The sequence below is a fragment of the Indicator indicator genome, chromosome 6 (assembly GCF_027791375.1).
Source record: "Indicator indicator isolate 239-I01 chromosome 6, UM_Iind_1.1, whole genome shotgun sequence".
Classification (NCBI taxonomy): Eukaryota; Metazoa; Chordata; class Aves; order Piciformes; family Indicatoridae; genus Indicator; species Indicator indicator.
In genome coordinates this window covers 38,164,366-38,181,411 of record NC_072015.1, presented here as the reverse complement: position 1 = coordinate 38,181,411, position 17,046 = coordinate 38,164,366, and the positions used below count along the sequence as shown (strand labels likewise).

The 17,046-nt window shown below is 39.1% G+C and overlaps 1 protein-coding gene across 1 annotated transcript in view; it reads right to left on the bottom strand.

Annotated features, from left to right (window-relative positions):
• LPCAT1 (lysophosphatidylcholine acyltransferase 1) overlaps nt 1-17,046 on the bottom strand; it is a 64,459-nt gene that overhangs the window by 22,561 nt on the left and 24,852 nt on the right. Inside the window, exons 7-9 of the mRNA XM_054381726.1 lie at nt 16,959-16,993; nt 14,310-14,364; nt 8,821-8,903 (exon numbers count right to left, since the gene is read on the bottom strand). Coding sequence (XP_054237701.1) covers nt 8,821-8,903; nt 14,310-14,364; nt 16,959-16,993 — 173 coding nt within the window. The remainder of the gene's footprint in view (nt 1-8,820; nt 8,904-14,309; nt 14,365-16,958; nt 16,994-17,046) is intronic.

Here is a 17,046-nt window from a genome sequence, read left to right as displayed (position 1 = left end):
CACGCTGAAGAAGCCTAGCCAAAGAGTAGTTAAGAAAACAAACAAAAAACCCCAACCAACCAACAAAAAAACAAACCAACACCCCCCCCCCCCCCGCCCCAAACCACAAGACAACAAATAACCCAAGCCAAACTTATGATACAGAAAAAAATTCCAAACTAAAGCAAGGGTCATCTCAGGCTCTGCCAAATCATAGGGGAAAATACAACTTGCATCATTCTATAGCTGTGTGCATCCCTTACAGAAGGAGCAGTATTTGGGCCAGACTAACATCGCTATCAGCACACGAAAACTTCCAGTACAACCAAATGTCTGCATGTATGCCCACCAACATATAGAGAAAAGAGGACTGAGAAGGATAGAAGTATCTTCTTTTGCTCACCTGTTGGCAATTTTTCAGCTTTTGGACTTAGAAAAAAAGCTGAATTAATGGAAGTGGTGTGTCCAAATATGCATCTGGACTTGCAGAGGTAAAAAATAAAGAACTTTTGCTCACAGTGAAGTTCAGTCATAGGGTCAGCTGAGACCAGATACACTGCAAATGTCTCTTGAGTTCAGAAGAGAAATCACGAGTTGAATAGGGCTAGCAGTGTTAACATAAAAGATCTTGATTTCTGCTGAGAATGGTAAAGAAACTAAAGATGGGGAACATATAAAGGTCATTATCTGTGCTAAGACTTATTTCTTAGAATAAAGACAGGCATGCTAGAGCTCATTCTGAAGCCTGGGTATGACTGCATCTCAGGATTTCTACAGAACTAGTTACCAGACTATTCCAACTTATCTCCAGGGCAATCTTTCTTTACTTCAATTCAACTGCTAGGGGAAAAAAAAAAATCCAATTTGAGATGCAAATTGGAAGTGCAACCCCGTGTTTCTAATAAATTAGGAACATAACAGCTTTTCCTGTATCTTCATTTGGAAGCATTCTCTCCCATCTTTTCCTTCACACTACCTCTGCTTTCACAGCCTAGCCTTTTTAATGATGAGTAGTTTTATATGGCCAGATGTGCATGTCTAGCTTGACACACCTTGAGGTTTTCTCCCTCCTTACCTTCCCTGAAATGCTGGCTGTTTACCTTTAATATCACAATACATGAAATTCCAAAGTCAGCAAGTCACTTCAAAATAAATCCAAATAAAAAACCCAAGAGCCTTCCTGCAAACCCAACCTGTTACACACAAGTTGCATTTGTTATATCCTGGCTTCTCACATCACACAGCCTTCTACCTCTAACAGTTGTGCAGTCACAATACAAAAATAAATTACCAGCTTCCTCATTTTCTGCATACCAACCCACTAAGCATGCAAAATTCTGAACATAAACCAGAATGTGACTGCTGTGGTATTATGCAAAGTGAAAGAAAAAAGTACAGGCAATATTATGACATTCTGAAACTGTGCTTCAATAAAAACACTTTCAAAAAGTTTTTCACTGCTAGTAAGCAGAACTGTGAACTAAACTGAATTGTCCATAAGCTGCTCAGAAAGACTTCTTTACATCAGCTATAATCTTTATGAAGTATCAAAAACATTAAAAGGATGCAAAATTGGTATTTTACCTCATGATCAGGTGTTTAGGAAGAAGACATACAAAAAGTGGTTGACAAGTAACCCCACGTACCAGTAGTCTAGTTCAGGAACTAGGAACTTTCTGAACCAGAGATTATTTGTACCACTATGTTTCAGACTCACTGATTTTACAGCATATGTCATAGAATCATAGAATGTTAGAGGTTGGAAGAGACCTGTAAAGATCATCAAGTCTAACCCCCATCTCACCTCTGATTAATTAATGTTATGCATCTGGTACTAAATGGCACAATTTTGGCTATGTTTTTAAAGACCCCCATCTCACCTCTGATTAATTAATGTTATGCATCTGGTACTAAATGGCACAATTTTGGCCACATTTTTAAAGACTACCTGCATTTACTTTCAGCTAACTTATTGCTGAGTGCTTTCTATCTCCTGCTATGGAAAGTAAGAAAATGTCCTCACTCTGCATTTCTACAACACTGATGATTTTACTGACCTTCAAAATGATCCTCTGCACTTCTTTTCCCACCCCCCTCTCTTCATCCACAAGCTGAAAAGCTGTCACCTATTTAGTTATGTAAGGCCAGGGTAGACAGGAGCTTTTCTCTCCTTGGAGTACTCCTAGTTTGTGGTATTCTCCAAACAAATGAAGATCTTGTCATGAGCATCTGGAGTTCACATCCAGAATATAGTATCTCATGACGTTTTTATGCAGGAAAAGAACCTGCTTATAGTTGCAGATATCCCTTAAGTAAATGGGTCTTGTAATGGTTGGTGTTGTAGGGTTGCACATCACATATTTCCAAGAGGTAAAAAAACCAAAGCAGGCTCTTTCTGTGTTGCCTGCATTCAAAAATCTAGTTCAAACCAGATTGTTGCAAAATATTGACTTAAAAAATTTATTTCTTTCCTGAGAAAATAAACTTAGCAAGAAGCTACACAGAGTTAACCCTGTTCAGTAGCTATGTTGGCCTAATTGCCACACTTACAGTGATCGCAGAAATAAACGAGAGTGCACATGTAGTTCTTATCTCTATTTTTATATATGGCCCAAAACCTAAATGAATGGATGCTTCTTAACTCCAGCACTTCAGTAATTCCTCTTACACTGATCCTCCCTCTGATGATATAAAAATTACCAAAGAAGTCATTAATTTCAAAGTTGAGAGCTGAGCACCCAATCCGTGCTGCTGCAGAATGAGACGGAGAACCTCAGACAGCAGCGGCAGAGAGCGCAGCAGGTTTTGCAAAGTTAGATTTACCTGGCACTGAAAATACACCAAACAGCCATGAGACAGACAGTTAGCTACTGTAAAGCTACATCCTCATGGATGTTCTTCAGCACAGTGTTACCATATCACATGGCACAGATCACATTCTGATATTGTCAAAGCTGGCAAAAAATATATAACCTGATCTTGGCTATGCAGATGACAAAAGGTGAAATGGATAGGGAAGACTATCTGTAATACCATTTGCCTTCACCAGCACACTGGAAAAAAGGATTCACTGCTCAAGCTGATACATGCTCCAACAAAGGGAAAGTAATCCTGGCAAGAACTTGACAGAGAAAACATATGGAAGACAGATCTTGTCGAGTTCTGTGTCTAACACTCTGCACTTCAACTGATTTGAGCATCTCCTGTCAATACAAACCCCACATTTTTAAAATGCTTGTCAGTGGCAAAGAAAACTGAAGGTATTGGGAAAATGTAAACCAGGCCATGACACCTTGGTTATTTCTACAGGAAATCTGCCTTTCTAGACTCACTACAAAAGACATTTTAAAGCTGTTGGCTAGTGTCAGGGGTGTGGCTATAATGACCGAATTTTAACTCACAAAGGTCAGAAAAATAAAATGCTCAAATCAGGGATGCTGAACTTCAGCTATAAGATAGCTACAGTTTTGAAAAATGAAAGGGCAAAGGTGTCCAGTTTCCATCAGGTTTCAGTCTAAACATCTACTATATGCATTAAAAAAAAATCAACAAAGGTGCAGTATTTTAACTTGCATCTTTTCCCAAATTTCACCATCTAAGTCATATTCTTCCCTATTTTGAATACAGTCTTTGTAGGACAAATTAGCAAATTAAAGCAGAACAAATTGTGGTAGTATGTTAATAAGTGACCAACAGGACTGTGTATAATTATGTCTATAGCAGCTTCTGCATGTGATTATGGGAGAGGAACTTGGTGCCATGGTTTAGTTGATTAGCTGGTGTTGGGTGATAGGTTGAACTTGATGACCTCAAAGGTCTTTTGCAACCTGGTTAATTCTGTGATTCTGTGAAAAATGTAGATTTTCACGATTAGTTGCCTGCACTACCACTGGCTTATTTCTGTACAAAATTAATAGTGCTAATTACATGCAACTAACTGAAAGATGAGCTATTAGCATAGTCCTTTAAATATATTTGAGCACTAATAGATAGCAATGTAACAAACTTTGCAGAACAAAAGTTGTTAATGAGAAGAGTTACACTTCTCTTTAAAGCAGTATTTCTACACATTACTTTACAACTACCAGATGTCTTCCTGAATAGAAGTGCTAATGAAATTAGGTGTTCAAGCATCTAAACAGCAGGACTTACTAGCATGGTGGTTTCAGAACTGTATCAGAGCAATAAAGAACACATGAAGTGAATGAAAACTCAAGGTACCACCACACTCTCTTTATTTAAAAGAAAGAACCTACACAGACTATTGCCATATTTAAAAGCATTCAACATTTTTGGTGCTTTTAAAGTGACTTTAAAAACACTTCCCAATAGCACGTTGTAGATGCCATGGGCAGGGACACCTCACACTACATCAGGTTGCTCACAGCCACATCCAGCCTGGCTGCAAAAACCTCCAGGGATGAGGCTTCCACCACCTCCCTGGGCAACCTGTTCCGGTGTCTCACCACCCTCATGGTGTAAAACTTCTTCTTAACATCCAGTCTGAATCTACCCACTTCTAGTTTTGCTCCATTCCCCCCTAGTCCTATCACTACCTGACATCCCAAAAAGTCCCTAACCTCTATATTTCTGTAGTCAAAAAATGAGTGCTTTGAAGCAAGAATTATCCTTTTCAAGTATTTGCAAAGTACCTTGCACATAAGTGCATAAAAGATATCATAACAGAAGTATTGCTTTGTTTCAAGTTTTGTATTCCTTCCTTTTGGTCCCTGTCCATGGCAGGGGGGTTGGAACTAGATGATCCTTGAGGTCCCTTCCAACCCTAACAGTTGTGTGATTCTATGATTCTATGAAATGGACATTGACTAAACAAAGTAGCAGTTAGAACAAGGCCAGAAAGACCAAACAAAACAGATTATTTCAAGATAGGCTGTATGAGAAAATCAAATGCAAAACACATTGATAGAAAATAACTAGGGAGCATATTTTAAACAGCAGATTAATCTCATATGCATGCCTCTTTTGTGCATTATCCAAAGTATCCAGAAGAAAGCATGGAGTAAGTAATCAGGAGCAGTGGCTGTCCTGCATGAGTAATTCCAGTTCTGATTATACAGATAATTACCAAAGAAGAAGAAACAGTGAGCTGAGTGGCTGTAACAAGACTGTGCATGATTCCAGTTTTTGGCCCAATGCTAGTGAATAAATTATCTGTCAATAACAAAAAAGGTTGAAGATCACATACATTACAATAGATAATTGCAGAGCTGAGATTAAGAGACTCTTTTAGAAAGAAATTTTGGATGTTTATAGATTCTGTAAAGCAGTCAGCCACTAAGGCTTGGATCTTGCTCAGCCTCCTGATGAGAAGGATACAAGACATCAGTAAAAGTTAGTATTGCAGGAAGCAAATAGCCACAGGTGCAACTGAAAGAAGTAGTGAGCCTTAAATTAATTTTCTGACAGGACAATGCCTTTTAAAAAATGAAACATATCATGTGGATTCTCATGGAATTTGGTGACAGATCAGCACTGATTCAATACTGTAACACCATCCATCAAAACAGCATTTCATGTTATGCTTGAACTAATGAAAACATAAACTAGGTTTAGTTTTGAAAAAGTCTACAAAATGAGGTCCTGAAAAGCAGCAGGGAAGGGTGCTTGCAAACCAGTGATTTGGACTGACTAACTTCTGGTCACAACGTTCACATCAAGTTCATCATCCCCAACATGTCTGTCATGATTTAATCCCAGCCAGCAGCTAAGCCACACACATCTGCTCACTCACTACCCACCAGGAGGTGGGGGAGAGAATCAGAAGAATAAAAGTGAGGAAACACGTGGGTTGAGATAAAGACAGTTTGATAAGTAAAGCAAAAGCCATGCATACAAGCAAAGTGGAATAAGGACTTCACCACTTCCCACCAGCACGTAGCTGTTCAGCCATCTCCAAGAAAGCAGGGCTCCAGCACATCTAACGGTTACTTGAAAGGACAAGTGCCATCATTCCAAACATCCCCCTCTCCTCTTTCCTCCAGCTTTATATGCTGAGCAGACATCATATAGTATGGAACATCCCTTGGTCAGTTATCATGAGTTGTCCCAGCTGTGTCCCCTCCCTGCTCACTGGTGGGGTGGTGTGAGAAGCAGAAAAGTCCTTGACTGTGTAAGCACTGCTCAGCAATAGATAAAACATCCCTGGTCTTATCAGCAACTGTTTCCAGCACATATAAAAAAAAATCCCATACTAGCTATTATGAAGAAAATGAACTGTATCCCAGCCAAAACCAGCACAACGGTTCAGGTCCAGGAAATACAAACCAGTATGTTCATACTCAAATGGATGGTTTGTGGCAGCAAAACAAGATGAAAGATACAAATGGCAAGTTAACACTGAAATGCATCTTCAGAAGTATACAATCCCTGTCACGCCAGATGAGAAGGAATACAATAAAGACCTATAGAGTGCTACAGTAGTTAAAATATGGCATTTCCTTTGTACTGATATGGCTGCCTGGGGGCACCTGAAGCATGGGAGAAGAGTTATGCTTTAACTTTGGATTTCACTTTTTGGGCAATTAAATTCATTTACCCTGCAAAAAAAATTAAAAAAATTATGTCCTACAGAAGCAAACTTCTGTGAATGGCACCATCTCCTTCATCAAATGTTCTTTATATATATAAGCAAACTCTCAGGTTATCACTGTAAGTGAGCTAACAGAAACTATCTGGAGACTCCCATTACTCACATCTGTGGCTACCCACAGAGAAACAAGATGAAACCAAAAATTCTCCAAAGTCAATAAGCAGAAGCAGCACAAGAATCAGACATCCTGTCAAGCCATTTGTTCAACACTTAACAGAAGCTGTTCATGAGACAAGATTACAATGCAAGCAAACAGATTTCAGGAGTGGAAATCATTATCTACAGTTACTCTTGGTAAGGTCTTTCAAATCCCCTTGAAATCAGAGGCAAGTCAATGAGGTTTTGCCACAACATAGGTTTTAGAGTCACAAATAGATTATTATCTGCGAATGTCACTTCTGCTGCTGTAAAATATCAAAGTAGGATTAGACCCTTCTTCTGGAAAAAATGAGACAGTGAGGAAGAAGAAAGCAGACATCTTAATAGGTCCTGAAGGCATCAAAATGGTACATTGCCACCAATTCAATCTTCAAGAAAAGGAGACAAATCTAGATGAAGCAGTAATACTGTTCTTTATTCAGCAACACAGAGAACAATGCTAGCACCAAACAGTTGCAACTGCTACAGCTCCCAACTGCTACAGCTCCAGAACAGACTGACAGCATCTGACCTGTATCTGCTGTACCAAAAGCCACATGAATGTACTGGGAGAGCTGGAAGAACTGCCACTAAAACTAAGCATCTGGAATTGGTCAGAAGTAAATAAATTTTGGCTATGTTGATGTTATTTTAACTGGTCCACAGGTGTCCAGGCATTAGCGCTCTGTTTTACTTTCATTTTAACTTCAGAACTTTGATATCCAAACATTTATTTTTTCCTTTCTCATCAACACAGCATTTACAACCCCTTCTTCATCTCAAAGAAAGCCATATCTGCTATCCTCTGACAGTCTTCCCTTTAGACATGCACCCCACTTCTGTTAACCCAAATGCCTAATTCCTAAGAGGTAGGAGGGAAAAAAAAAAAGTATGAGGAAAATCGTCTCTCTCACAGACACAGAAAGGAAGGCTTTCAGAATGCAAATTGTTGTAAATTTCTGCAGGCTTTCCAAATTTCTTCTTATACCATACAATCCCTGCCAGCAGACTGGAGTTCAGAACAAAGGTTTAATAACATGGGCTTCTACCCAAAGTCTGAGGACAGCACTTTAATGTAGTGCCAGCTGATTGTCTTAAATGAACTACAGAACTCTTTGAGGCCACTCTAACTCTAGGACAGGTTGATTCCCACAGATACTTTTGGGTTTATCTTTTTTTGAGAAATGTCTCTTTTTACAATGGATTGAATATTGATCCACTGTTACAGGCCCAACAAGAGTTCTGCTTACAACCAAAGAATTACCAGTTTCTACCTATTCACTGGCCTTTGGGTGAAGCTAGCAATTTAGAAATTGAAGAGGAGTCGCACAAAGGAAATTAAGATTTGACAATTTCTTTCTAAATTAGAATTAGAAGGATTCATAAATCTTTCAAGAGTTAATGGTCTGAGGGCTCTCTGTAAAGAGTGAAAAGAACATCTACTGACTAATGGAAGATTTACTGTAATGACAAAAACAAAAGAACATTAGAGGTTAATCAAAAATACAACAAGAGAGACTGAATGTCTGCATAGTCATGTTGGTGTTATTATACACTATATACAAGGGTTGCAAGTGTCATCACATTAACACTCATCTTCATCTCGTTTTCATTGCAGCAATGCTCTGTTTCCAAAAGGAGCAGCTTTCCTGTGCTTCACATTTTGCAATAACCACAGGCTAACAGTATAGGAAATCTCATTTTAAAAGTCACAGCTCAAAATCCAACCTCAACAGCACAAAATTAAATCACATTAACTTTCAGAAAACTCAGCTACACCTTTTCCCCCAGAAGACCAAATACCCCCAGCAGCAAGCAAACCTGGCTTGTTAGATGAAGACACTGTAAAATAAAATAAAATAAAATAAATAAAATAAACCAAACCAGTAACTCCTACAGCTCCTGCTGTATTTCTGGTTCCTTGGCCTCCTCAGTAAAGCAGGCAACTACTTGATAAAAAGTTTTGTATGCAGTGCTACAGACTACATGCTTCTCTGCAAGTAGGCAACTATGCTGAATTGATTTCATGCCATCTTCTTGATCTAAAATGAAAAACCCACATCTATTTTTATTCTCTATTACAATATACTTACTCTGCCATTATATGCCTGACGTTATTGGCATAGAGCACTGGGTCTTTTCTTTCTTCTTCTGAAGGAATATACACAGGTAGAAACTGCACAAAGAAAACTGAATTATACCAACAACAGTGAACATTTTAAATTCTCTCTCTTACAGCACTAGTTTGCTGCTACTTATGAAATGCTATCAACAGAAGGATGACAAGAAACATAAAATGGGAACTCTTGAAACACTTCAGAAAGCATCACACTTTTAGAAATATGATTTTGCTCACTCCTTACCTGATGGAACCCAAGGACAGTTTTATCTTCCTTTCCTAAGTGGGAGCAGGGATTTTTTTTTTCTTTAAATTATTTAAAATAATTTCAAATCTTAGTGTTTCCTTGCACAAACTCTTTAAATCCTCTACTGTCCAGCTCTTTCCAGATAACCAAGAAAAGCACCTGCCACATTGACATTGTTGTATAATTTAAATATTCAGAATTCAAATTCTCAGGACATCAGGTATATACTGTTTCCCCTGCACATCTCAAAATCACATCAGAAGTGGTTTTATCTTCTGTTGTTGGAAGTTTTGATAAAAGTTCTCCTTCAAACTGGTCACTAGTTATTAATACTCAGGTGAAAGAAAAATAAATAAATAAATGGAGATGGCCACAGAATCACAGAACAGTTGAGGTCGGAAGGGGAAAATTAAACCAGAACAACTGGAGACCTCCAACTGAAAAGGCAGCTTTTGGAATGGAATGACCTATTCCTAAATTTTGGCAATGTTTAAGTGTTCATTGAAATCTGATGTAAGCCCCAAGATCATAGCCAGTCTAACCTATAAAACTCACAAAATATCCCACTTCTACCAAGTGACTAACTTCTCAGAAGGAACAAGAAGGGATCACTCCCATTCTCACCCCTGTGCAGTACTAGGATCATAGGATGTTAGGGGTAGAAAGAGACCTTTGAAGATCTTCCAGTTGAACCCCTCTGCCAAAGCACAGGTCACACAGGAACATATCCAGGTGAGTCCTCAAAGTCTCCAGAGAAGGAAACTCCACAACCTTTCTGGGCAGCCTCTTTCAGTGCTCTGTGACCCTCACAGGGAAGAAGTTCCTCCTCATGTTGAGGTGGAACCTCCTGTGCTGTAGTTTCTATCCATTGCCCCTTGTCCTATCACAGGGTGCAAGTGAGCAGAGCCTGTCCCCTCCCTCTTGACACTCAGCCCTCAGATATTTATAAGCATTTATTAAATCCTATCTTAGTCTTCTCCCCTGCAGACCAAAAAGCCCCAGGGCTCTCAGCCCCTCCTCAGGGCACATGCTCCAGTCCCTTCATCATCCTGGTGGTGTCTGCTGGTATCCAAGGAGAAAATTCACTCTTGCAGAACTTATTTGTGTTGTTGTTAAAACTTGTCTGAGAAGCACAGATCTTCCTACCAAGCAAAATGATAATTATGGAAAGATTTCATTGTAACAGCCACCGTTGTGCTTTATTTGATGAAGTATTGATGAGTTTGTTGGTTTTGCATGGAGGCAAAGCTAACCATGAACTGCAGTTGTGCATTATGAAACATTTCTGGAAAATAAAGTTATTTTAAAACCCCCTTCTTTCACCACCACCTCCCCTGTCCTACCATATCTGCCCCTTTTCCACCCCACCCACCCCATTTTCCCCCTTTTTCTCCTCTAAACCCAGAGCACCTGGGCTCTTGCAGTCTCCTCCCCCTCCAGGTGTGGCCACTTTGCTCTCCCCACCCACTCCCCTTTTTAATCAGCCCCAGGAAAGACAGCAGCCCCAAGCTGAGCCCATCTGGGCTGAGGATCCTCCTCTCCTCACTGGTGAGTACCCATGGTGCACACTTGGGGGTGGGGGGGAGACAAAGGCTGGGGGGCCTGGTGGCCCCCTGGTTTAGGTAGGAAGAGGGTTGATGACTACTCCAACATCATCCATGGATGCTGGCTGGGCCTCCTTACTGGGGCTGAGCTCCTCTCTGTGGTGTCTTGGCTGGTTGAGGGTCTTGTGCCTGGCTCTGGGGTGGGTGCAAAAAGGGTGGTGGTGGAGCAGGAGCTGTTTAGGTATGGTGGAGGATTGTGTAGAATGGTGTAGAGGGAGCAGGAGCTGCTTTGGAAAGATGAAGGGAGCTCTGGTGAGGGAGCAGGAGCTGCTTTGGGAAGATGAAGGGACCTTAGAGGTCACCTATTCCAATCTCCTTGCCATGGGCAGGGACACCTCTCAACTAGAGTCAGCTGCTCAAGGCCTCATTGAACTTCCCATCATTGCTGATGTGTGCTTCACTCATGCTTTGAACTTTTCCCTGTTTCCCAAGTGCAGCTGGAGTGATGTTATTTCATCTGCATGGATTCTAGATCCCCTGCAATAGAGGCCAAACCTGAAGAATTAAGTGCTGATGAGCTCTTCTTAGAGGCAGCAACAGTGTTACTGCAGATGCTGGAGCCTGGGATTGAGAACAGGACCAACACCACAGGAGGACCAGAAGAAGGAGTTTTACAAGCCTGGCCCTTCCTGCCTGCAGCATGAAGGGAAGGTCAGGAAGCAGCACTCCTGGTGCAGATGTACAACTTGATGCAGAGAAAGAGGAGCTGTTGTGTGTTTCAGGAGGATCTTAGAATCACAGAACTGTTAGGGTTGGAAGGGGCCTCCAGGATCACCTAATTCCAATACAATTCCCTTAGTAGTGCAACACAAGAGATAATTCATGCCCTGAAGTGAACAAAATGGTCATAAATCCTGAAGAAGAAATCCAGGTTGTAATAAGCTTAGTTGTATTTCATATCATTACCTATCAGTAGTACAAAATGGGAATGATGACCTAGGAATTTCACACTGGCCTTTAAAAAAGGAAATAACAAGTAGCGAGCACAAAACTTATCACTTAAGCAAATCTCAAGACCTATGAAGTTAGCTGTGTTTTCAGGATCATTAGATGTTTGTGTAACTGTTACTTAGAAATAGTCAATGATGGACAAATCTTCAGTTCATTTTGGATTTTGCTGCAGTGTTCCTTACATGCACCACTGTAACTGAAAACATAACTCCTGCCTCCAGAGGTTTACAAGTAGGCGTAGCAGCCTGCTGTGATGTAACACACAAGGACACACAGAGTGTGAAGCTAAAAGAGATGGAAAGGTTGTTCCTTGAAGCCCTGCTTTATTTCTTTGATTTGCACATTGCTATCAAGTCATTCATTTAAACACAGGACAAGTTTGAACATGAGATCATTTCAGAGGTGTTCAACATGTCTGTGGTTGTAGAAATCATGAGATATTGGAGTTCAGGATCTTGTGTGGTAGGAACAGAATACCAAGCAGGATCACAGCCTTGAATTTCAGCAGGGCCACCTTTTCAAGCAATTGCCCAATGACAGGACAAGGGGAAATGGGTGGAAGTTGAGACATAGGAAGTTCCATGAGGAATTTTTTTTCCCTGTGAGGGTGACAGAACAGTGGAACAGACTGCCCAGGGGTGTTGTGGAGTCTGGGTATTTTCAAAACCTGCCTGGATGTGCTCCTGTGTGACCTGGTATAGCTGTTCCTTCTCTGGTAGGTGGGTTGGACTGGATGATCTCTCAATGTCCCTTCCAACCTCTAACATTCTGTGATTATATGAAGTGGAGAAATAGCATGATGATTTTGGCACCACTAACAAAACTGAGAGAACTCTCAGCTGCTGCAGGCTGTGATAGATTCATGAACACTGAAGCTGACAGGCCAGCAAAACAAACTGACTTGAGCCAAAACAAACTACATGTGCAGATGATCACGTATCCTTTCTTTGCAAGACTGCTTGCATGTTAGTTCCATGTCCAGGGTAGATTAGTTAATATTTATAGGAACCTATTAAAATTTACAGAGATGCTTGCTTCTCAATATACACATTTGGTATTGAACACTCATATATGCAGAGGAGCCTGGACTAATAAACTTCAGATCTTGATTCCTGGCTGTTAGACCTTACTAGCTATCATTTAATCAAAAACATACTGTTTTGCTGTACACCCCTCCATGTTATTGGAGCTTCACCAATAATACTGGTAACAAGGCTGGTTGTTACTTGCCAATGTCCCTGTGCTAACAGAACAAAGCAGGAATAAAAGCCAATCAACTTGGGAGACTGGGGGAAAACCATGACTTGTAACACAGAACAACTCACTTTTCCTTTATGTTCCTAAATCAGCTGCATTTTCTTACAAAAACAAATTCAGTAAGTAGCTCTCAAGTCATCTGCCTCATACTTGTGAGCAGCCTTACAAACAGTTCTGCTCCTCAACCCCTTTTCCAGCTCCTATTTTAAGTATGGAGTACTTCAGAAAGTCACTAGCTAGTAACTTCTTTTTAAGATGACTGAAGATCATAACTTGTCCTTATGCAAGATCTGTATGAGCTACAGAAAGTGAGCATCTGCTGGCAGCTGCTGCCTCAAAAGAAAAAATCAAGAATGATCAGCAGAGTTCTTTTCTGAGTCAAAGAAGCCATTGTACATGCCTAGGGCTGAAAAACATATTCCTGAGATGGACTAAAAATCCTACCAGTCAGCTGGCCTCTCTTATCCCTGTGTAAGGCAGCCACTCCCTCGCCCTTCCACCAAAAGCAGGTCACTATTTTGGAAATAAGATTTTATTTCTTTATATATACTATTAATAGTTGAAAACATGCAACTGAAGTTATAACACAAACCACAAATTTCTACAACACATGCAACAAACTGTTCCAGTGGCTTCATTACTTTTTTAGAGGAATTTATAGCATAGGAAAAAGTAAACACAAAGCACAGCAGTGACAAGTATTGTGATTAGCATGTATGTTACAAAAGTAACATATGCCCATGTAAACGTGCAATAGTTCTTCCTGCTAATTTACACTGCCATCACTCCCATCAGTCATTTAAAAATGTAAGCAAAAGAATCGCAGAACAGCTGTCAAATATTATATACATCACCTTTAAAATACTGCTACTCTCCACAGAAATGTGTAAGGAGAGCAATTTATAAAGGAAAGGTTTTAATTTTTTTTTGGCATTTTCACTACAGGATCACACTGTTTCCCTAAAACAAAATTAAGAGTATATATTTTTTTCTTTGCATTTTCTGATTTCATGTTCTGAACAGGGCAGCCTAATAAAATAATGAAAAAATCATCCAGATACATTAAATAATCTAACACATGCAATTGATATACTAGCCAAATAGCAATCAGGCAATTAAAATACAAAAGATGTGCTCACAAAAGACTCTTTAAACAGAGTCAGAAGTTTATCCAATTTAAATAAATAAGAAAAAGTATTGAGTCAAGTGGAAAGCTTGTATTTTGTTGTTCCATTTTTAGGCTACATTTTCAGATACAAAAGCCACTTGTCTAAAATGTAAGTGGTATTTTACTCTGTTTTTACAGATTGCATTAACATAGAGAGTTTGAATACCAACTATTACTGCAGAACTAAGTACAATATTATGGATTCTGATACTGTTCAGAATACACTGTTTACTGACCTCTATTTCCACAGAATTGTGCAACTGACACAAAGTGAGCCACAGAATTTCTAACCTGAAAAGGATAGAGGAAAACAACAATTACATTAAGTACATTATGCTCCAAAGTCTACGAGAAACATTTCCACTCATAGGTATGATAATATTCAGATAAAAAATTAACAGAAAAGGTCTTTGAGCATACTTCTATACATGACATTCTGTAAGGTGGAACAAAAGCAATTTACCCTGAAGCTGTGTCTTGAAAGATATCCCAAAGCAGGACAAAAAGCAGTAATAAGATATATAGGTGCTAATACTCTGTCTTGACACACTATGCATACATGATATCTTGCTGTATGTAAGCCTGTTCTGGGAATAACTTTACATAGCACAGAATTGGCAAGATCAGTTATAACTACTAGGATTTTATCATTATCTTTGATTTGGAACCAGAAGGTCTTTATACCTCAGACATCTGTTAATCAAATGCGGTATATGTGCTTTAGTAGCCAAAGACAAGACACTGGAATGAACTTGACCTTAGAAAGCAGTAAGACTCAAATCCAGGAAAGGATTTAGTAAACCTAAATTGGAGAACAGAGTCAGTAGCCACGTTTTATACGGTATCTAGGCAGTTACAGCAACCACTGTGAGGGGAGGGCTGATCAAAATCCTCTTAGACAGATGAAGTGCAGTTCCTAGAAGCAACACCCTACTAATTTTGCTATACACTTATTCAAGGCTGCAATAGGGTTTTTTTCCCCCTCTTCTTTCCTATTGGACTTCCAACACATTAAAGCAAAAGAGCAATAACAATATTGGAATGTTTGATTTAAAGTCTATGACACCAACAGGAAACATGAAAATCTGTTTTCTTGGTCCTTGTCAAAGAGCATTATAAAACCCCAACAAGCACACTTTGCTCTCTGCCAGCTTTCTGTGATCCTCAAAGATTAAACCCTAAATTATAAATATCAACCCTAAATTATAAATATCAATTAAAAAAAAATATAGAAAATGTATATAACTCAAGTCTGATGTAGAGAAAATTTAAGTTCTATGCTACCTTTGTTTTCAAGGGAGAGTCAGCTTATCTGCTCTGATTACTGTCAAACTAGTAAAAGACACTACTTTCCATAAAAAAGTGTATAGTTTCCAGGTGATAGGTTTTCAATCAGTTTTATAGACTACAATGACTCTGAACAACCAGAATACTCCTGGAACCACCATTATTTCCAGATTAAGTTTTACCTAATACTGACAAAAGAGAATTTGCTGAGAAAGTGAAGACATCAGAAACACTTTAAGTTGCTCAGGAGAATTAATCCTAATTAAGTAGAACTGTAATTTAAACTGACCCAGTGAATTTGCATAACATAACATACTACCTCAAAATCTGATTCAGCCTTAATTTAATTAAACTTCATTAGCACAGGTCAGCACTTCTGAGTAAGGATTTTGTACACATTAAAGTGAGCTGAGACAACACACCTAGAAGTTCTTCCCTCTTCTTACTTCTATGCATTCTTGACTCCTCAGGTAGGACAATAAGCTGGAAGTAAGCTACTTGCCTTTCCTCTGGATGAGTTAATTTGCTAAATGAACTGCAGTGTGCAAGAGAAGAAGCAGGAACCAGCAAGGAAAGAACAGAAATCCCTGCCTGAAGTAAATGCCAGTACCTACTTACTTCAGACACTATCATGAATTCACCTACTTCCAACTCGATTTAACTAAAAGCTGAAGCTCATGTCTCCAAATCTAGACCTGACATTGATCAGACCTTTTTCACAGTCCATTTGAAGGTGCAAAATTAATTGACAAAATTCTAAATTACCTGAATCTTTGCTAATCCAACTATTTTCCTATTACTACTAAAATATTGGATCTCAGGTGTGACATTCGCAACAATAATTCCCAAGGAGAAGGCTAATGATAAGCCATTAACCACAGAGTCAAATCTTATTTACTTGGGTTTCAGGATTTCTTTTGATCTTTATCTAAGTATTTTAGACTTTCTGCTCCAACTTCAACATGAAAACAATGCTAAAAACCAAACCCATTTTTTCAAACAAGCCAAGAACTGCTTCCTTTAGTATTCTGTATTACATGGATTTTGCCAAGGAAACTCTAGACTAACATTTTGTTTAAAAACAAGTTTAAAAAAAAATCAAGGCTGCATTCAGACAAGATAATGGAAACTCTATCTCCAAATTCCCTGAGTGGGTTGACTATTTCCATGACCCATTTCAAAACACAGCCATATAGGTTTTGTATAGGGATACACCACATTGATTTGCAGGCAATAAAATACATAAAGCTGCAGCAAGTTGTCTTACTTCAGGTACTTGGCCAAAAAACCCTAAAAAACCAAAACCAAACAAACAAAAACCCCCAACATACACACACACACACATAAAGTATAAATAAAAACCTACAATCCATTCTGCAAACCACCAAAATCATAGCAGCAGAATTATACTGTTTATACCTGGATTCCATCAGCTGAACATTATCATAATTAGGGAATAATAGAAGACATAAATTAGTGCCAAAGAATAATCCAATAACCAGCAAATACTATTTGATACAAACCTGTAAGATGTGTACATAAAAACTAGCAAAGGGAAAAACAACCATGATATAAGCAGTAAGATGTAAATCACTTACGCTCCTGGCCCTTGCCATGTCCATGTGATTGTATCCTAAGAAAGGAAGCACGACAGCTGCAGTTAATTGTTGTGCTTTACACTTTTGT